The 22,702-nt window shown below is 45.8% G+C and overlaps 1 protein-coding gene across 1 annotated transcript in view; it reads left to right on the plus strand.

The window, feature by feature from the left end:
* ropn1l (rhophilin associated tail protein 1-like) overlaps positions 1-10,558 on the plus strand; it is a 30,172-nt gene extending 19,614 nt beyond the window's left edge. The window contains exons 5-6 of the mRNA XM_084326454.1: positions 1,440-1,609; positions 10,198-10,558. Coding sequence (XP_084182580.1) covers positions 1,440-1,609; positions 10,198-10,297 — 270 coding nt within the window. The 3' untranslated portion in view covers positions 10,298-10,558. The remainder of the gene's footprint in view (positions 1-1,439; positions 1,610-10,197) is intronic.
* The last annotated feature ends 12,144 nt before the right edge of the window (positions 10,559-22,702 follow it).

A 22,702-nucleotide genomic window follows, 5' to 3' on the forward strand; every position in this document is an offset into this window, starting at 1 on the left:
TGAGACAGTTTGAAAGCTGTTTTGGACGGTGCCACCGCTGCCACGTGTACATTGTCAGACATGCCTCGTATCCCATTGGCTTTTACATGCATTGCTAACAATTGACACATTTTTACCCTTGCTGTATCTGAACCAAATATGGGCTCCAAATTTGTAACAAAATTCCTTTACAAGATAATTATACAGTATTACCAAAAAAGTATCATGGTATTTCCATAATCTCTTGGTCACTCTACCTTGATGACAGTAACCCAGAAATTATGGAAACTACTATGATATCACCATCAATGTCATGGTTTAAATTTGATTAGGTATTATTTAAGTACAGTAAATTGCAGTATTATGGTAAATTATTTATACAATGGTTCCTACCAAGATAAAAGTGAAATTTACATCAATCTACCGTGATATTTTTGTAAGGGTAGACAGGCATCCCCCCCCCCCCCCCGCCCCCACATTAAATATGTATCCTCCCGAGGTGCTTTGTATAACAGCAACCACCGAATGACGAGCTATTGAATACATTTGAATTAAATAGTTAGGATGGATAAACTAAAAATAAATGTGAGCACTTGATTTATTTGAAGTTGCAAGGAGACCATACTGCTGCAGTCAGTTCATTGGTTTAACCACATGAGAGCAGTCACGCCCTACCTCCATGATGCACATTTCTTTCAAGTGTGTAATGTGTATCCTTGCTTCTATCTGTGCGTGCGTGTGACGTAATCTTACTTGTGTGTGTGTGTGTGTGTGTGTGTGTGTGTGTGTGTGTGTGTGTGTGTGTGTGTTTGTCTGTATGTCTTTGTGTGTGTGTTTCGGACCGACTTCTATTCCTGTGTCTCTGTCTATCTGTATGTATATCTGTGTCTCTCTGTGTCTGTGTCTCTCTGTCTATCTGTGTGTCTGTCTCTGTTTATCTGTGTATCTCCATCTGTCTCTTTGTGTGTGTGTGTGTGTGTGTGTGTGTGTGTGTTTGTGTTTATCTGTCCATTTCTGTGTCTGTGTTTCTGCGTTTGTCTGTCTGTTTCTATACGTGTTTCTCTGTATGTCTCTGTGTGTGTGTGTGTTTCTGTCTATCTGTATGTCTGTGTGTGTCTGTGGTATCTCTCTGTGTGTCTATGTATGTCTCTCTGTGTGTGTCTGTCTCTCTGTCTATCTGTATGCCTCTCTGTGTGTGTCTATGTGTGTCTCTCTGTGTGTCTGTGTGTGTGTGTGTGTTTCTATGTATGTCTCTCTGTGTGTCTCTCTGTGTCTCTCTGTGTGTCTCTGTGTCTATGTATGTCTCTCTGTGTGTGTCTATGTGTGTCTCTGTGTGTCTGTGTGTGTGTTTCTATGTATGTCTCTCTGTATGTCTCTGTGTGTCTGTGTGTGTCTCTCTGTGTGTGTGTCTCTGTGTGTGTGTGTCTCTGTGTGTCTCTATGCTCCTGCGGTGTTCTCAGTGCATCAACAGTGCTCTGAAGTTGGCCTGTGAGATCCTGACCGAGGACAAGGAGGGTGGCCCGGCGAGGATCCCCTTCTCCACCTTCTCCACACTGTACAGCTACCTGGCCCTGCTGGATGGAGACGTTCCTGACGTAGACCGCTTCCTCCGCAGCCTACAGGAAAAAGTGTAGGTGGCGCTATAACGTCATGGCGTGGTGGGAGAGGTGGGAGGGGTGGTTGGTGTGTTTGTGTGCGGACCTGCAGGAGGTATAGTTTCAAACTAGCAAACTAATTTGTTTGTTTGTGTGTCTGCCTGGAGGAATACATGAGTGTGTGTGTGTGTGTGTGTGTGTGTGTGTGTGTGTGTGTGTGTGTGTGTGTGTGTGTGTGTGTGTGTGTGTGTGTGTGTGTGTGTGTGTGTGTGTGTGTGTGTGTGTGTGTGTGTGTGTGTGTGTGTGTGTGTGTGTGTGTGTGTGTGTGTGTGTGTGTGTGTGTGTGTGTGTGTGTGTGTGTGTGTGTGTGTGTGTGTGTGTGTGTGTGTGTGTGTGTGTGCGTGCGTTAACCTTCTGTAGTGTGGCAGTGAAAGGGTTAAGCAATGTAACAGCAGAGGATACTGTAGTACCTTGACTACAGCAGTGGGCCTGTCGCAGCCGGGTGGTTTGAATGTATACATTGTACAGTAGGCACTGCTCTCTACAGGTCAGGCTCTAATGTTGTGAGGCAGTCGATGCCAGTTGACTATTCAAATGTTTAGGGGCTAAGTATGGCCTTCTTGACCCCACACTCCTATGCAGAGCTCCAGGCCTGTATGTCACATAGCCTGAAGTAGCTCCGCCCCAAATGCCTTACAATGGTGATCTTCTGACCAAAATAGTTTTTTTATATATACTTTTTTCTCCTCTTTTTCTATTTTTCTCCCATCCCAATTCCACTGTGCCAATTCTTCCCTCCCCTGTCTTGAACGTTGCTCGCATATGCCCCCCACTGGCCGGTTTTAGGGAGGATAGAAGCCTTGTATCACGTGTCCCCTCCGATACACGAGGAGGCAGCCTGTCACATCTTTTCACCTGCCAGCGCGGACTCTCATTCGGCGAGAGGTAACGTGTGGGAGGCTCACACTACCCCCGGCATTTCCTGTCTCTGCTGTGCAGGCGTCCCCAACCGACCTGTAGGAGTCGCTGTCCACAACGTCCAGATTACCACCCATCGACTTTCACCCGCTAACTCTGCCAATTGAGTTAGTATGACGGCTGGCCCAAGCCGGAGGCAACGCCGACAGCCGGAGTCAAACCCGGTGTCTCTTGCGTTGGTGACAAGCGCAATGTCCGCTGCGCCACCCAGCCGCTGACCAAAATAGTTTGAAAGAAAATGCAGCAATAATTCTGAATTGCATGTCTTAATTATTTTCACAGATTGCCAAATATTAAAGGAACACGCCAACTTTTTGGGAAATTTGCTTATTTGCCATCTACCCTGGAGTTAGACAAGCAGATACATACCCTTTTCTTCTCTGTGCATGCATTAGGCTTAGGGAACAGCCGCGCCGTTAGCCTAGCTTAGCGTCATTCACTGGAAGTAGGTGTGCCAGTGTAGCCTAGTTCCCAACAGTCACGAAATACACTCCAAATACAACTCCAAAACGTTCCTGTAAACATGTTGTGACCTGTGTATTTACCACATGGAGAATTTCTTCATCGTTTTGTTTTCTCTTTCTGAGACTCAACTGGCAAGTAATGAATTGAGTCTCTTGAGGGATATAAACCCTAGAAGCACTATTGAACAGAGATGTCTAGCAGGGGAAGCTTTTTAATGTCAGTAGTGCTTATAGCATAAACCATAAAGACTGATTTATTTTAGGGCTCTCGACACTTCTGACAACTGTCGCTCGACAGAAATAACACCAGTTTCGACAGAATATTTCTTTAATGTTTTCTTTAAATTAGATTTTGTTATTAGATTTGATTAGATTCAAATGTATTGTCATACATATACAGTACAACAAACAGAAGTTTGGCATCCACCCAGAGTGAAATGTAACAGTAAAGTACAATAGTGATATACAATGTGCAGGTGATTAAACTGGGTATAAATTATATAAATTAGTACTACTGAGTGTAGGGCTAATCAGATGTATGTACAGATCTGTAGTATTAATATGTACAGTAGTGATACAGCTACAAAGACGGTATGGTAGTAAGTCATACTGGCCACCAGCGTAACTAGTAAGAGTAACTAAGGGACATGTACAGATATATAATCTACAGATATGTAAAGGATTGTATGCAGGTCAGGTATGTACAGACAGATGTATATATATATATATATATATATATATATATATATATATATATATACATTAAATCTAATGTAATGTAATATTCAGCATTATTGTACATGCCATCATCAGGGGCGATTCTATGATTTTAAGAGGGCCAAGGGGGACCAGGAACTATTCTTCATATAAAAAAGTAAAAATAAAGTAAAAATAAAAGAATAATAAAAAATATAAAGTATAAGTATAAGTATAGCCTAAGTGTAGCAGGTAAGGTATAAAGGTAAGTATATTAGGTTCAGCGTAGTAGAGGTAAGCATTACTGTAGGTAGGCTTGGGGTTTTATAAGCTACCAAAACGTTTGATTATGCTGCAGAAGAACTCAACTAATTCTAACAAAAATTTATTAATTAATAAATAAAATCAGATAAGATGTTTATGTTTAAATGTATTAACCTCATAAATTCATATTTAAGACAATTGAATGTATTTTAAGGCCTAATATTTGTCTAATTTAAATCATAAGGGTCAGTTTATTTTAATAGGTCTGAAATGGTTATTGAAATACTGGTGTACTTCATCTACTACCATGTCTAGAATGCGTTTCACTGTAGGGCATTTTCTCAACCTTGAATTGCTTAGCTAAATTTCAATCACAATATGAAAACAGTGACATACCATCAGGTCCTGAGGAAGGAGCATGACATGTGCTTGATGGGGGTGGGAGGGGATCAGTGGTTCCCTCTGGATCACTTTGGCTGTCTGAGGTCTCTGGCTCATCTCCGGAGGTAGCTGTTACACAAATACAATGTACTTGACAACACGCCTACTGTATCTAGTTTCCAATCACCATCATAGCATGGTCATACATTTTAGCTACTATTCAATAAACAATATATTATCAAAGATGAAATTATTGTGAACAAAAAATGTTGGCAAACAAATGTTAAAGCTACTCTGAGAATGTTAGGCCTGTCACTGATATTGGAGTTGTACCTATAATTGACTCTTTGATACCGGCTCTGACCTAGTGAACGATCATGGGCATGGCTGCTTTGACCTTGACTGGCCTCAGCTGTGCTCTCAGACGTGGACTGGCTTTGGCATGGCTTCTTTGTAAAGAAGTTTTGAATGTCTCCCTTTCGTTTCATGTTAGCTAGGGAGTAGGGACCTAGGGTTAACACTCAGACACTGACTGACATGCCTGTAAATAAATACAATTGCATTAACGTTGCTTAACATTTAACGTAGCTATGGTGTTCACACGAAACAAACTAGCATAGCTAACGTTATCTGACTTCTGAGGGGATAGCCAGCAAACCAGAGCTGTAGCTAAGTTTACCGTTCAGAAAGCATTACAAATATTAAATAACCAACTATTTGATTAAAGTGTCCAATAGCATAGTTAATGACTGAAAATGTAGTTTTGTGATATTACAGTATACGGACATTCAAAATCAACATTACATTGATGTTAATGTTAGTTCAAACATAGCTAACGTTAGTAGAAAGAGCGCGAAAGGATATGCGGACACGAGGGCGCGAACATAGGCTAGTTAGCTAAGCTAACTGATGCTATCGGACATTTGGACACTTATTAAAAAATTTAAATACCAATTGCACAAACATTTCGATGTCAGGATTTAAGTGTGTCAGCATTGTCGCTATTATGTCAGAAATTGTTTGTCAAAAGTAAATGTTGGGGAAGCTTTAATGTAGCTATGGTGTTCACATGAAACAAACTAGCATAGCTAACATTATCTGACTTCTGAGGGGATAGCCAGCAAACCAGAGCTGTAGCTAAGTTTACCGTTCATAAAGCATTCAATTCCATAGTCCCCTCCATACTCATAGCCAAGCTCAGGGACCTGGGCTTGGGCTATGACCTCTGCCAGTGGGTCTTGGACTTCCTGACTGGCAGACCCCAGGTGGTGAGAGCAGGCAACTGCACCTCCTCATCCATCACCCTCAACATAGGGGCCCCCCAGGGCTGTGTTCTGAGTCCCCTCCTCTACTCCCTGTACACACACGACTGTGTGGCTCAGCGGAGTAGCAATACAATCGTCAAATTTGCTGACGACACAGTGGTGGTGGGCCTGATCTCTGCCAACGACGAGAGGGCCTACCTGGAAGAGGTCAAGGTCCTGGCGGGATGGTGCCAGGAAAACAGCCTCTCCCTGAACGTCAGCAAAACAAAGGAGATGATTGTGGACTTCAGGAGGTCGGGGGTCAAGGACTACAGCCCCCTCAGCATCGACGGGGCACCGGTTGAGAGAGTCAACAGCTTCAAGTACCTCGGAGCCTACATATCCGAGGACTTGACATGGACCACACACATTAACAGTGTGGTGAAGAAGGCACGACAACGCCTCTACTTCCTCAGGCGCCTAAGGAAGTTCCAAGTCAGCCAGAAGATCCTTAAGAACTTCTACTCATGTACAATAGAGAGCATCTTGACCGGCAACATCACCTCCTGGTTTGGGAATAGCACTGCAAAAGACCAAAGCAGACTACAAAGAGTGACACGTTCAGTCGAACGCACAATTGGAGGGGGGCTCCCCACCCTCCAGAACATTTACTACAAGCGTTGCAAGGGGAAGGCTAAGAGAATTATTAAGGACTCGAGCCACCCGAACAACTGCCTCTTTGAACTGCTGCCGTCAGGCAAGCGATACAGGAGTCTCAAGGCGAGCACAGAAAGACTCAGAAGTAGCTTCTATCCCCAGGCCATCAGGCTGCTAAACGAACAATGAATAAACACTACACAACAACAACCACCAAACACACATAGCACACACATCCACACGCACACACTCACTTTAAACAAACACACTGTAGCACCCACTACACACACTTTATAGCACACACCCACTTTAAACAAACACACTGTAGCACCCACTCCCCACACTTTATATTTATGGATGAAGGATTGCACTACAACTCGTACACCTTACTGTAAATTGTACCTAAAATTGTACCTCATCCCATTTCTGCTTTGCACTAGATAGTACTGTACATTAGTACACTGCATAGTATTGTGTATTGTATATTATATGGTAACTCAGAACATTGTACATATGTCTATACCGAACACTGTGACCTCATTTTCTTCTTCTAAATTCATGCTATATTATGTTATTATGTTATTTGATACTATCTTGTCTAGCACAGTCTCTGGAGCGTAACAGTAAGAAGCATTTTGTATGAAAGTATTCTGTACTTCTGTATGACAACTATTAAAGAACTTGAACTTGAACTTGAAAGCATTACAAATATTAAATAACCAACTATTTGATTCAAGTGTCCAATAGCATAGTTAATAAAGCATAGATGATTTATACCTACCTACTGCTTTCACTGTCTACAACTGCCCTAGACTGTAATCATAGTAATCATAATAATCACAACTACCTACCTCATACAAGTTTACCCATATAACTGTATGTACAATAGTGCTGTATATACCGTATATATATATCTTATTGTCTGAATATATACCTGCATATAATTCCTCTATATACCTACTTATACATCTTCATATAACTCTGTATGATAGCATGTACAATAATGCTGTATATACTGTATATATATTTATTCTTACCGTATATATCCACATCTGTCTGTACATACCTGCATTATAATCCTTTTTACATATCTGTAGATTCTATATCTATATATCTGTACTTATCCCTTACCTGCTCTTACTAGTTATGCTGCTGGCCAGTATGACTTACTGTACTACTATAGTGTCTCTAGTCTATAGTCTATACCTGTATCACATATTAGGCTAATGATACAGATCTGTACATGCATCTGATTAGCACTACACTCGGTAGTACTAAATTATATATTTTATACTCCAGTTTAATATCCTGTTCATTGTATATTACTATTGCACTTTACTGTTACATTTGCACTCTGGTTGGATTGATTGATTGATTGAACATTTTATTAACATATTGCAGAATGGGTACAATACAGTATGGCTCAATTGTTAAAGGGATGCAGACCAGAGAAAGACTTTCGTCTTGTTTACATCAGGGTCCCCCATTTTCAATTCATAACATTTATGACATACACGACATACAAATATACAGTACTGTTTATTTACAGACAGAGTTTCTAAAAGAGAATATACATTTGAGGGGGATGAAACTGTACAGTGGGGGATGGGGCTCTGGACATTTACCGGGGCCAGTTTCGAATTGTGGCCTCCCGTAGGTGCTCTTTGAGAGCGGTTTTGAAGGTGGGTAGGGATTCACATTCTTTTACGGCTGTGGGTAGGGCGTTCCACATTGTTGTGGCATAATTACGAAACGTGTTTAGTCCCTTGTTTGAGCCAAATCTGTGTTGAAGATGATTTGTGGAACTCCCTCTGGTGTTGTGGTCGTGGTATTCACAGACCTTTGGGAAGTATTTCGACATGTACATGGGTACCTTAGTGGTGTAGTGTATCTTGTAGACCAGGCCCATTGCAAGTTGCTGTACTCTGCCGTCTACTCTCTAAGCCATCCTAGGTTGTCAAAATGGGCAGGGGTGAGGTGAGTTTTAGAAGTAAGGTCAAACAGTAGTCTGACCAGTTTGTTTTGTGATGTTTGTAATCTTGTTTTTAGTGCCTTTGAGGTGCTTTGGTACCATGAGGTGCAAGCATAGTCGTAGTAACCTTGAATGAGTGCTCCTGTTAGAATCTTCAGGGTATTCTTGTTTACCAGAGAGGAGATCCGGTACAAGAATCTAGTTTGTTGGTTGCCTTTTTTTATTACATTGGTTGCCATTTTGTCACAGGAAAGATTTGCCTCTAGGATGGAACCCAGGTATGTCATTTAATCTTTCCTTGTGACAATATTGTCACCCTCTGTAACAGAGAAGCCGTTTGTCTTGCTGAGTTTGTTGTTTGATCCGAAGAGAATGGACTCTGTTTTACCCAGGTGTAATGATAGTTTGTTATCGGCGAGCCAGGTGCAGATTCTGCTGAGTTCAGAGCTGAGGGCTTTTTCAACCTGCAACTTGTTCTTGTCAGAGACCAGCAGGGCTGAGTCGTCCGTGAACAGGAACAAGTTGCAGTCACAAGCTGATGACATGCCATTTGCATAAATTAGGAACAGTAACGGTCCTAGTATGCTTCCTTGTGGAACACCACAGCTCACTGGGAGGGGGGGGATAGTGTACCGTTTACCTCCAGGTAGGATTGCATCCAGCTCACGGATAAACTATCAAAACCTATTGCTTTTAGCTTGTCAATCAAAATGGAGTGATTGACAGTGTCGAAAGCCTTTTGTAGGTCCAGCATGACCATGCCGCAGTATTTGCCCGCGTCCACTTCTTGTTTGATGTGGTCGTTCAAATAGAGAAGCCATGTGTCAGTGGAGTGGGATGTTTTGAAGCCAGATTGGAATTCGTAGATTAGATTTTTTTCCGCGAGGTACTTTTCAACCTGTTCGTGTTCCATGACTTTCGAGATGGAGGTAAGAATAGAAACAGGGCGGTAGTTGCCTGGGTCTAATTTGCTGCCTTTTTGTGCAGGGGGGTCACTCTCGCAATTTTTAAGTCTTTGGGGACGTGTCCCTGTTTTATGGAGAGGTTTATTATGTGTGTGATGACTGGGGTGATGGCGGCTGCTGAGTCTGAGGAATTTGGAGGGGATATTGTCAAGTCCAGTGGCCTTGTTAGGTTGGAGGGCGCTCAGTTTTTTGAGTACCATTTCAAGTTAGAAGTCGTCTTTTCGGACCCCTAGGTTTTTGTAGTAGGCTATGATGTGTTCTACCCCAAAATGCCCTGAGTGGGAGGGTCGTTTATTAACCAGTGTTGTGGCTATGTTTGTAAAGAAAATGTTTAAGTATTTGGCCACATCCAGCTTCTCTGTGATGAGAGTGTTTTCTGTCTTTATGTTTATGTTTGTAAATCTAGTTTTTAGTTTTTTGCTGCAGCCTGAGCCTGGTGGCATGCTAACGTCACGTGTTGTGGTCTGTAACTCGGCAACAAAGCGGCTGCTATTGGTCAAGCGCAAGACACGTGACAGAACTCGCACCAATTACATCAAATATAACTACACGATGACCAAGTATCCGTTCGCAAGGAAAGATCTAGTCCCGGCGTTAAAATTATAATTGCGCAAAACCGTGTAGATTCTAAATGGAGAACTTTTTATTCCTAAATCTACACCAATACATCTTTCTCCCAGAGTGAAAATTGCGTAGTTCCCCGAGATGGGAACAGGATGAAACGATAACAAATCATGTATGTATTGATTAAACGTTGTGGGACACTGTTTCTCCTGATCTTCAGGATGTGTCACAAGATGAGTCACAAGTGCTTTCATGCAGTTGGTGGTTTTCATTGAGATTGATGTTCCTTTAGCATACACAAGTTTGATGAACATTGTTACTCAGCTGATAGAGTTGTGCCCTTCCTGATGACAGAACTTGTAAGTCACTTTGGATAAAAGCGTCAGCTAAATGACTAAATGTAAATGTAAATGTCATGATGTTTGTCATGTGTTGCAGGGACCGGCAGGGAGGGATGGTGAAGCCGCTGGACTTCTTGGACAAAGGTCCTCCCGGGGACCAGAACTTCACAGCCTCCTCCATGGCCCAGGGAAGATAGAGGAGGACCTTCACATCTGAAGACCTGTCTGTGTGTGTGTACGTGCGTGCGTGTGTGTATATGTGTGGTGTGGGGGGCATGAATGTGTGTGTGCTCGTGTGCATATGTGTGCACATGCAGTGTGTGTGTTAGTTTAGCTGAAGTCTATCTTGGTTCTGCTGTGCCAGTAGGTATTATGAAATCCCTGTGTGAGATTTAAACTTTCAACCTTGTGATAATGCTAGCACGCCTTCCCCATTATTCAAAAAGAATTATAAAAAAAAAATGTTGTCAGTATGAAAGTCAAATGTGATCTGAATAGTGAGATATTTTCTTTTTTTCTTTCATTTATTCTTTGTTCTTTATTATTATTATTATTATTATTATTATTATTATTATTATTATTATTATTATTATTATTATTATTATTATTATTATTATTATTATTATTATTATTATTATTATTATTATTATTATTATTATTATTATTATTATTATTATTATTAAAAATGTTTCTTGTATATGGTATAAATTATTATTTTGTGTAAATTATGTTGTACGCCGACCATCAAGTAAATACTTGTTTAGTTTAGGAATAAGGGGCAGGTAACTATAAGTGTAACTGAGGGGTACAATTCCCTGACTGTATTACTAGATATGATACTTACTACCACTACCTTTGTACTTAATATTCGGCCACCCAGTACACGGCATAAATATATTATCATGAACACTCTCACGTAGATGAAACGGATCCAACACAAATGTACGAATTAGAAGCAGGTCTTTATTTCCTACACAGCGATGGTGTGTAGAATAAACACTTAATCACTTAATTACATTTATGAATTGAAATAGTATGCACTTTTATGGCAAGGAGTATTCGTCGGTATATCAATAGATAATGTCCAATCTCTGAAGGCGCAGGTGGTAAATATACGACCTGGAATAGTTAAGGAATAACAGCAATGATACTTTAATGATTATAGGCTGGATACACTAGAGGGGGTTAATCCGGTCGCTTGTAAGCCGACAGGAGTAGGAGGGGGGGGGGGGGTAGAATCCAGCTGCCTCGTCCGGCCAAGGGTATCCCAGGTGAACCCACTGTAGTGCCGTTCAATGCGCCGGCGATCCTTGGACCACAGATGAAAGCAGGTGGACTCTTTGTGGGCCGGCTCTCTCCGGTCCACGGGGGAGAGATGTGGAGAGACCTCGTCTTGCAGAGCGTCTCCTCACCTTGCGTCCTCTCCAGGGGGGGGGGTTCCAACACACGGTAGTGTCGGGGGTCTTTATCCATAGAATAATCAAAGTATCCAAAGCATAATCCGTGCCTGGGAAGGCGGGCTGTCGTCGGTAGAATAATCCGGTATACAGGTCCACTCGCTCGTCGGCTCTGGGGCTCCTCGGGTGCAGCTTCACATAGGGTCAACCACCCTGGGTAAGCAGCCAGTTCTCTGCCCGAAACGATGGGGTACTGACTACGGTAGTATTCTCACCGCACGAAGCACTATATATTAACAGACTATTATTAGCTTAATAGACTACGTCCAACTCGACGATATAGTGCCAAATATGACTATTCAAATATTAATATACACGATGTCTCAATACCGATGGTAGGCCGAACTTGGCCTTACTCCCACACGTGGCATCGCGGGGAGGCTTTACGTCTGTGACTCTATTGGAGGGTAAGAAACTGGACTGAAAAGAAAGTCCTACTTTAGTAGCGCAGTATATATACGCACTATGAACAAATAGTCCCATTAGTGGTGCGGTAGCCAAATTCCTACGCGGAACTAGGACTTGTTCGTACATGTCGAGCGGTACGTTTGAACTGGGTCTGAGGGGTATGGCAGCCTGGCACCAAGGTCTCGACCAATAGTAGAATGGAGACTATTATGGGATGTTCAGTAGGCTAGAATGGATATTCAATGCATATTGTACAAGGAATATACAAGGGATATCAGGGAATATTAGAGAATATACAAATACAATTAAATATATATATATAAATAAATATATATATTCAGTTTAATCTGGCCCTTCACAACAGCCACCCCCTGAATAGGTCCCAGACCTAATCAGTTAAACGGAGACAGATTAATCGCGTTGTCTATTTACACATAAGGGTTTGCTGTAGGGGTCAGTCAACTTCACAAAGTCATAGGGTTGTAGGGTCATGGTCATCATCGATTGTGTCTGGGAGTCGAGGCAGTTCTATGAGCCTTGCCACGGGACGGGTGTAAGTGCGACCCTGGACGAGCACTTCAGCTGCTCGGACCTTGCCGTCGGCACCGGTGATCACTTTGCTTACGCGGCCGGCCAGCCACATAGCTCTGGGCAGTGATTGATCAATAATCATGACGACTGTTCCTTCTGTCAAATTGTCTCTCTCCTTTACCCACTTCTGGCGGGTCTGTAGAGACGGTAGGTAGTGCAGTAGGAAACTGTTCCAAAACTTGTCGGCTAATACTTGGCTGTACCTCCACATTCGTCGGCCGTTCGCTTCTTCAGGCCGGTACATTGTCTGGGGTAATGTGGGATCTAGCCGCCCCATCAGGAGTGTGTTGGGGGTAACTGGGTCGATATCCGCCACATCACTGGAGACATATCCGAGGGGCTTCGAGTTAAGTACTCCCTCAATCTCCGTGAGGACTGTCATTAGGACTTCTTCCGCCACAGTCTGGGCCCCAAGTACTGCGTACAGGGCTGTCTTTATGGAGCGCACTTCTCGTTCCCAAGTGCCACCGAAGTGGGGTGCGTTTGGGGGGTTGAATTGGAAATCAACCTGTGCTGGAGCGAGGTGGGTCTTAAGTTCTGGGCCCATAGCTTGGAAGCTCTCTCTCAGCTCTCTTTCGCCGCCTTTAAAGTTTGTCCCATGATCGGACAATAGGGTAGACGGTCTTCCTTTCCGTGATATGAATCTACGGAAGGCCATAAGGAATGAGTCTAGAAATGATATCAAGAAATATCTACAGCAAGAATTCTGGGGCTCAATGAATCCAAAATGTCAATGTGGTTAGAAGTGGTGGAGAGAATAAAAGCTAGCCTATAATGGTGATGTCTGGTTAGGAGTGAGGGATAATGGAGGTACTATCCAAGAGGGGGTCCGGGAGGGGGGGGTTTGAGCTGGAGCATATGTGTGTAGGGTTTTAGAAAATAGGTATTAGGGGTATATTATATACTAACATTTATATAATTGTAACTTCGCTGGATATACACTGTATACGGTTAAAATGTTATTATTGACTATTTTAGTTTTATCCTGTTTCTGTACTTGCATATATTTTAACCACCTTTACTGAAAGTTTCATTATACATTGTGTGTTGAGTACTGACTTTTAATAAGTTTTGTTTTGCAATAATAAAAAAAAAAAAAAAAAAAAAAAAGGAATGAGTCTGTGCTCATGGTCGGGAGAAGCTCGATGTGTATCGCTCTGGTGGTCATGCATTTGAATACAATACCCCACCGCTTCTCGGTTCCTCTTCCTTTCTTTATGTGCAGCGGGCCAAAGCAGTCCATACCCGTTGAGTGGAATGGCTTGTCACCGATTCGGAGGCGACATGGAGGAAGGTCAGCCATCCTTGGTATGCTGGGCTGCGCGCGCCACTTGCGGCAGTCTAGACATGTTCGTTGGAAGCGTCGTACCGCCTCTCTTCCTTGTAGGATCCAGTAACGACGTCTGATTTCCGCGAAGACTCTTTCTGCTCCTGCGTGATGTACATCCTCATCGTATTTCTTTATAATCAGCTCTGTGACCTTGTGTCGGCTGTTCAATACGATCGGGTATTTAATGTCATCCGGTAGATTGGGGGCTCTGCGTAGGCGACCACCCACTCTGATGAGGGTGTGAGCGTCGCTCTCGGGGGCCAGGTGAATTAATCTGCTGTCGGATGGGACGGGCTTTCCTCCCTGTAGACAGGCCAATTCATCGGGGAACGAGTCTCTCTGGGCTCGCTGCAGTAGAAGCAATTCTGCTTCCTCGTAGTTAGCTGCTGACATATCAGCGGGGGACTTGCACTCCGGGTGGTACCGCAGGAATGTTCTTTGTTGTGCACTCTCTATGGACGTGCAATCGTTTATGTTAGGGTCGATGGAGGCTACGGTGCTCAATCCACAGAACACAGACTTCTTAATTTCCACCTCCTCTGGACTTGCTTCCCTCGGGATAGGCATGGGCCACTGTCCTTCCGGGAGTCTTAGGAATGCGGGGCCGTCACTGTAGACATTGCGACGGGTGAGGTCATCCAGGGGCATCCCCCGGGTGATGACGTCAGCTGGGTTCTGTTTTGTATCAACGTAGCGCCACTCTGTTTCTCCGGTTAACTCTTCGGTTAAGTCTTGAATCTCGGTGACTCTGACTCCCACGAAGACTTTGTACTTGCATGAGTCCGATTTGATCCAGGCGAGTACCGTCGTGGAATCTGACCACAGGATTGTTCTAGACACCGGTATGGTGAGCTCACGTTGGATGAGCGTGGCTAGGTGCGCTCCGGCTAGGGCTGCGCAGAGCTCTAGACGTGGGATAGATTGTTGCTTGCGTGGGGCTATTCTCGAGCGGGCGAGGACAAATGCTGTGTAGATCTCTCCCCCCTGGTCTTGGGCCCGCAAGTAGGCTACTGATCCGTATGCGACCTCTGAGGCGTCACTGAAGACGTGTAAGTCCATTTTACATGTCTCTGGCCTCACCGTGGGTGGGAAGTAGCTTCGGCGCATATTAACGCCTGGGAGTGAGTGGAGCTCCATCTCCCACTCTCTCCAGGTGGATGCAAGGTGTGCGGGAATGGGGTCGTCCCAGCCCTGGTCCTTGTCCCACAATGCTCGTACAATCATTTTTGCCCTGGTGGTGTACGGTAGAATACATCCTAGCGGGTCATATTGTCGGGCGAGTGTTGTGTACACACTCCGTCTGGTGGTCGGCGCCGCCGCCGGCCTTCCCTGCTCCGTAGTCAGGGGCTTGTGTCTGTAGTGAAGCGAATCTGTTTTGAATCGCCACACCAATCCCAGGGTCATCTCCTGGGCTTCTCCCGGGATTGTAGCCATCCAGGTCTCGCTGCTGGCTGCCTTGTCCTCGGAGGAGAGGCTGCGCAGTACTTGCGGATCGCTGCTGGCCCACTGCCTGAGATCAAAGCCGCCTTTGATCAATGAGGCGCGGAGTTTAATCAGGAGAGCCTCGGCTTCTTCCTGGGTTGAAAGGCTTTGTAGACAGTTGTCTACGTAGAAGCTGTTCTTTACGCTGTGTCGGACCTCTTCGTCCGCTGCTGGGTCCTCTGCTACATGTTTCTGTAGTGCAAATGTCGCACAGCAGGGGCTGCACGTCGTTCCGAAGGGGAGGACTTCCCATTGGTAGATGGCTGGGTGCTCATCTCCTGGCTTCTCTCTCCATAGGAACCGTAACAGGGGCTTGTCCGCCTCTACTAATCTCACCTGCAGGAACATTCCTTTAATGTCCCCGCTGATGGCCACCTTTTCCTGGCGGAAGCGGAGTAGAACGCCGAGTAGGGAGGGGCCGAGTGTGGGACCGGGCAGTAACTCTTTATTCAGATTTTGGGATCCGATCTGGTAGCTGCAGTTAAATACTATGCGGTCTTTACCGTTGTGATGGACCTTGTGGTGGGGCACGTACCACGATTCAGTGGTCTGGTCAGCCTCTTTAATGTCCATCTTTGTGACGTGTCCCGCTGTGATGAGCTTCTCAATCTCAGCGCGGTATACACTCTCTTGGGCGGGGTTCTTGGCTAAGCGCCGCTCCGTGTTCAGCAGGTACCGTTCTATGGCGTCTGTCTTGGCGTGGAAAGTAGGCATTCCTTCTCGCCGCAGGAGTGGCGTGGCGTATCTCAACACGCCGTTGACCGGGACTCTCTTGGTCCCTGTCTCGAGGAGGTGAATGGCGTAAATGTCATCTTTAGAGCGAATGTCTTTCTTTCCATTCTTAAAGGGCATTTGTTCCAAGCTCCATAGCCGCTCTACGTGTTGCAGGAGTGCGGTTTCTCCCTCTGTGACTCGGGAGTGGAGACATCTAGTGGCTGTACTTCGGTTGAGAGATTTGGCGAGCGGGCCTTGGAGAGTCCATCCCAAACGGGTCTCGACTGCTGCAGGACAGCCTCGGGGTCCGGTATGAACCCGGTCTATCGGGACAATGAGGTCTGCATGGTCGGAGCCTATCAACAGGGTCGGCATAGCATTGTCTATGAGCGGGATCGGTAACTTGCGCAGATGTGCATATTTCTCCATCAGCTTGGCGACGGGGTATGTATACCGCGACAGTCCTATTTCTTGGCTGGTGAAAGCGTCTGCAATCTGGTACCGTCGCTCAGGCTGGCCGCTTGCTGCGATAGAGAATGAGACATTCTCGCCCTTTATCGTCTTCAAATCTCGTCTTATTGTCCGAATTGTCATTTGGGTTTCGCTTCCCCGCAGCCCTAGCTGGGCCGCAGCGGAGGCGAGCAGCAGGGTCTTCTCTGACCCGTCATCGAGGACGGCGTAAGTGTCCAGGACTTTATTCTGGTGGCTTAGTGTCACACGCACTACTTTTAGGAGTACTCGGGCTCCACTGCTGCTGGCGGGATCGATGTACATGACGCTCGCTTTGCGGCTGGATGGTGCAGGTGAAGGGCGCCGTCTGTTACTGTCGTGAAGTATGTCCAGATGGGCTCCATCGCACTTGGTGCACCTTTTCTTTAAGCGGCATTCGGCTGCCATGTGTGAGCGCGCACAGCGAAAACAGCGCTTGTTGGACTTTATCCATTGACCTGCTTCCTCCGCGTTCAGCTTGGGGAAGGAGTCACATTGCGCTAGCCAGTGTTCTTTCTCACAGTAGGGGCACACTATCTTCCACTTCTCCGTTCTGGAGGGGGTACTGTGGCTCCTGCTGCTCGGTACTGACTCCGATTGGTGCATCACAGTCACCGATCTTCTTCCATCATTTAGTCGTCTGGTTCCTTCTCTGGAGCCAGGGGTGCTCCGTCCGAATGTATCTAGCCGTAGGCTGCTGACTTCTCTCGCCAGGAAGTCTGCTAGATCGAGGAGGTTCGGTTCGGGGCCATTCGGGTCTCTGTGGTCCCTCTGCCGCCTAAAGCGCTCCTGACGAGCGGGCGGCAGCTTCTCCAGGATCCTTTCCACATTTGAGTTGGCGTAAAGTTCATACTTCCCCTTCTCTCTTTGCGCTCCCAACATCCCTACCAGGGACTGCACTCTGATGGACAGGTCGTCCAGTGCTCGATTGTCTATTGCTGGGGGTAAGCGGTCGATGTGTCGGATCTCCTGGATCACGTAATCCCATATGCGCCCATACCTCTGGTCCAATGCTACCAGCGCTGCTGTGTATGGGGTGGTGGAAGTCGCGTAGGCGAGCGCTATATTATGTGCGCGGGGCACCTTTAAGTGCTGCAGTAGGATGGCGTATTTGTGGCGTTCATCCAATACATCCACCAACATGGTCTCCAGACACATGCAGAGTTCTGTATACTGGGCCCGGTTCTCTTGGGTGAAGTCGGGTACCATAGGCGTGCCAATGTATGACGCTGACTGTGGATACATCGGCGAGCGTTGGGGGGGAGGCCTCCTAGGCGAGTCTCCTCCCGCTCCTTGGTATGGGCTGGTACCGGCAGTGTACCATGGCCCGCTTGTCCAGGTGCTGTTCCTCGGTGCGGGTCGTGCGTCGTGCTCACCCGTGTATAGAGTCGGGGGTCTGTAGCGCAGCTCCGCGGGGGTATAGCCTGGGCTGTACCGGACCTCCTGGTCCGGTAGAGTACTGTGCTGTCTTCGGGCGCGGTTCTCCTCCTCTTCCTCTTCGTCTTCAGTTAGGTCATCCAGTGCTTGTAGTCTCTGGTTTAGCCTCTCCACAGGATATGCTGCTCCTTCCCGGTTGCTAGGTCTCGCTTGGACCGGTGGGGGGAGGTGGTCTGTGGGGGGTATAGACCTCGTCTGTTGGTCAAGTTCAGGGTTGTTTACTCGGCTAGGGGATGCCGCCCTGGAGGTGTGTCTAGACGAGTTCCTGGAGCCTCTGGCGGAGGGAGAGGGTGTTGTCCGTCTGATCAGCTGTTCTATTAGTTGCGCTTGCTGTCTGTCGCGCTCTGCGTCCCGTAGAGCACCAGCAGCTGCTCGCTGGCTGTCTGCTCGGTCTCGGGCCACATTCTCTTCCATCTGAATGCGTCTTATTTCCAGGCGTATGTGCTCTTCTTCGCTCCGTTGCTGTAGCTGCAATCGATCGCGTTCACCCTGGAGTCTATCGCGTTCAGTAGAGGCTTTCGGGCTGACAAGGAATGCCTGCTGTAGGGTCCTCTCTGCCTCGCTGGGAGAAGGCGGTTGTATAGGGGAGCCTTCCCTCGGGGTATTCCTTGCGGAGCCTTGGAGCTCTATCTCCACGGTGCTCTCCCCGTCTTCTTCCGTGCCGAGTTCTCTCTCGGTAGCGTTGTATTCCTCCCGGGACTCATCGGGGACTACTTCTTCAGTACTGGCGGGGTGTGAAGTCATGTCTGGTTCCCACTGGTCCCCACCGTGAACTTGGTCAGTTACATTAGAGCCCGTAGGGGCCTCTATGGTCGGGGTAGTCTGGGCGTTGGGGTTAGACATACTTTTACTTTCTAGTTTTACCGCGTTTACTGTTAGTAGAAGACTAGGTTGTTGACTGACAGCGTAAGCCTCTAAGTACTGAGGGAGCCGTCGTTCGCGCTGCGGGCGTTGGTTAGGAGGATCGTTTCGTGGAGTGTTCATCATAGGCCATTTCAATATTAATAACACTATATTAATATTACACTAATTACCATCCGGCTCGAAGGACCAATTGTAACTGAGGGGTACAATTCCCTGACTGTATTACTAGATATGATACTTACTACCACTACCTTTGTACTTAATATTCGGCCACCCAGTACACGGCATAAATATATTATCATGAACACTCTCACGTAGATGAAACGGATCCAACACAAATGTACGAATTAGAAGCAGGTCTTTATTTCCTACACAGCGATGGTGTGTAGAATAAACACTTAATCACTTAATTACATTTATGAATTGAAATAGTATGCACTTTTATGGCAAGGAGTATTCGTCGGTATATCAATAGATAATGTCCAATCTCTGAAGGCGCAGGTGGTAAATATACGACCTGGAATAGTTAAGGAATAACAGCAATGATACTTTAATGATTATAGGCTGGATACACTAGAGGGGGTTAATCCGGTCGCTTGTAAGCCGACAGGAGTAGGAGGGGGGGGGGGGGTAGAATCCAGCTGCCTCGTCCGGCCAAGGGTATCCCAGGTGAACCCACTGTAGTGCCGTTCAATGCGCCGGCGATCCTTGGACCACAGATGAAAGCAGGTGGACTCTTTGTGGGCCAGCTCTCTCCGGTCCACGGGGGAGAGATGTGGAGAGACCTCGTCTTGCAGAGCGTCTCCTCACCTTGCGTCCTCTCCAGGGGGGGGGGTTCCAACACACGGTAGTGTCGGGGGTCTTTATCCATAGAATAATCAAAGTATCCAAAGCATAATCCGTGCCTGGGAAGGCGGGCTGTCGTCGGTAGAATAATCCGGTATACAGGTCCACTCGCTCGTCGGCTCTGGGGCTCCTCGGGTGCAGCTTCACATAGGGTCAACCACCCTGGGTAAGCAGCCAGTTCTCTGCCCGAAACGATGGGGTACTGACTACGGTAGTATTCTCACCGCACAAAGCACTATATATTAACAGACTATTATTAGCTTAATAGACTACGTCCAACTCGACGATATAGTGCCAAATATGACTATTCAAATATTAATATACACGATGTCTCAATACCGATGGTAGGCCGAACTTGGCCTTACTCCCACACGTGGCATCGCGGGGAGGCTTTACATCTGTGACTCTATTGGAGGGTAAGAAACTGGACTGAAAAGAAAGTCCTACTTTAGTAGCGCAGTATATATACGCACTATGAACAAATAGTCCCATTAGTGGTGCGGTAGCCAAATTCCTACGCGGAACTAGGACTTGTTCGTACATGTCGAGCGGTACGTTTGAACTGGGTCTGAGGGGTATGGCAGCCTGGCACCAAGGTCTCGACCAATAGTAGAATGGAGACTATTATGGGATGTTCAGTAGGCTAGAATGGATATTCAATGCATATTGTACAAGGAATATACAAGGGATATCAGGGAATATTAGAGAATATACAAATACAATTAAATATATATATATAAATAAATATATATATTCGGTTTAATCTGGCCCTTCACAACAATAAGATTTATTCTTCTTCCTGCTCCTTTTGTCCATGGTATGATATTTATGATTGTGTATGAAGAAACTCTGATTGTATTGATTCCATGTGGCAAATAAAACTCTGAATCTGAATCTGCATCTGAAAATTATAGCAACCTTATTATGAACAACAGGCCCAAGCCCTTTTTTCTGAAAATCTGCCTAAAATACATACCTAAGTAAATGGAAGATTGCTCCACTTCTACAAGGTCCATTTGCATGTTCTTGGTATCTGGGGACATGTATGGACCTCAGTGAATGTATTCCCAGTGTCAGAAAGATTGTGTTTGTTACTAGGCTTGAGTACATTGTGATGAAACAAAGGAGAATATAAATTATGATTTTTCTTTCTTTTTATTTGACAGTGAATAACACCATGCTAAAAATGACCAGACATGAAAAACTGCCACTGAGTTCGTTCAGCACCTTCCTGAGATCACGTGTACACAAATTCGAAGGAAATGAATAAAGGGAAGATGATTAAACAGAAGGTTTTGTAGATACAGTACTGAATTCTGCCATCCGGATACATGCAATTTGAAATATTATTATAGAATATAGAATATGAGGCTGTAAGATTCTGATCAAACTGGCCAGTATCACGTCTTCGTCTGTTTGGCCCTCCATCCAATTCCTCTGCGTTGTGTACTTTTAATGGTCCTGACGTCTCCGATACTGGTAGATAAGATCCTTATCTCCCCCCCGTTAGTGCAATCCATAAACCATAATACTTCTCCACTTCCGTAAGAATTCGACACTTCGACACTGTGAGATACCTTATGAGGAGAAGCGTTGTTTTATTGCTATAAACAGAACCTCATGTTATCAGATGTTATCAAATTGTATCGTCCTTGAAGAGTCTATTCTAATGATCTCTCGGTGTGTTCAGATTGTCCTTTTGTTATTCAGTCCAATAGTGGTCAGGCCTAGTCGTTAGCCTAAGACCATCCTCGTGGTAGCCGAAGCTACTGGTGATGTGCCATTCTCCCCCCCCCCCCCCCTCTCTCTCAATGAGAGGAGAGAGTCTCTTCTGGTTTCTTCCCTCTTAGTCTCAGTCAGATTTTAGTCTGCCCTACCCGGAAACACCGTTCGACTTATAGGTCTTCGTCGTAGCAACGACGGCCCCCCGCCCCTCTCCTGGTTGTCATGCGACGTGCTGTCATGACGACTGCTAACCTTTCACACCATTAAACGTTTCATCCACTGTTGCATTAAAGAGGTCACCCCTCTCCTCCTGCTCTGGGCCTACACTCTGTTATCTATGTTCTTACAAGGAATGTAAACATTCGGCTGGCTGCTAAACCTTCTGCAGTGATGGCTACTGCCTCTTCTTCTATCACCGTTTTCTAAAGCGAACCATGCACATTTCATTACCACCGTTTTTAGCTGTGGTCATCTCTCCCCAATCTATACATCACATACATTGAAAAAGCACCGTTTTCTCTCAATCCCCCCTTGATTCTTATCACCCATTCAGAATCATAAATCATTATTTGGTTTTTCAATTAATTATGCCAAAAATAGCCTGTGGTTGAAGCAAACCAACCTCGTCTCTCGTGCACAAGAAACGAAGACGGCCCACGGTCAACCCAGTGATCCTGCTGCCTGATGTCTGTTTGCGCCCCCCTTCGTGCACAAAGGGAACCGAAACCGACCACCAAAACCAACAACATCCAACGACTCATAACCATTGGAGCCCCCCTGTCTGCTCCCAATAATTATATCCTGTTGTTCTACTGTTCTCAGTTATATCTACCTTCTATATATATATATATATCCTTCTATACATATATCTTATATATGAATCCTCCATTTATATCTCATACTCCTAATCAATGAACACAGGACTTCTCGCTGTTGTCTCGTCTCTCGATCTCCTGATTGACTCTGAAAGGAAGTCCCTGTTTGTTCATGATTCACCGCCCGTGCTCTGTTGTTTCAAAACGCTCTCTAAACAGCATCTCCGCCGTGAAGGCCCCTCCGATGTCTGCCTCGTTCTCCCCTGGGCAACACCGCCTGCGACCGCTGGACTCCGCCTCGTCGGTCATCTCCGCCCTGTCGGTCATCTCCGCCCTGTCGGTCATCTTGGTTGAGGCTCATCTCCACCGCCGCCGTCTCCTCCCTCTCGTCGTGGATCATCTGTGTACCAGGCTGCTGTGCCTGGCCCCTGCGGCTTCCTCCTC

This window comes from Notolepis coatsorum, assembly GCF_963971535.1.
Source record: "Notolepis coatsorum genome assembly, chromosome: 12".
NCBI lineage: Eukaryota > Metazoa > Chordata > Actinopteri > Aulopiformes > Paralepididae > Notolepis > Notolepis coatsorum.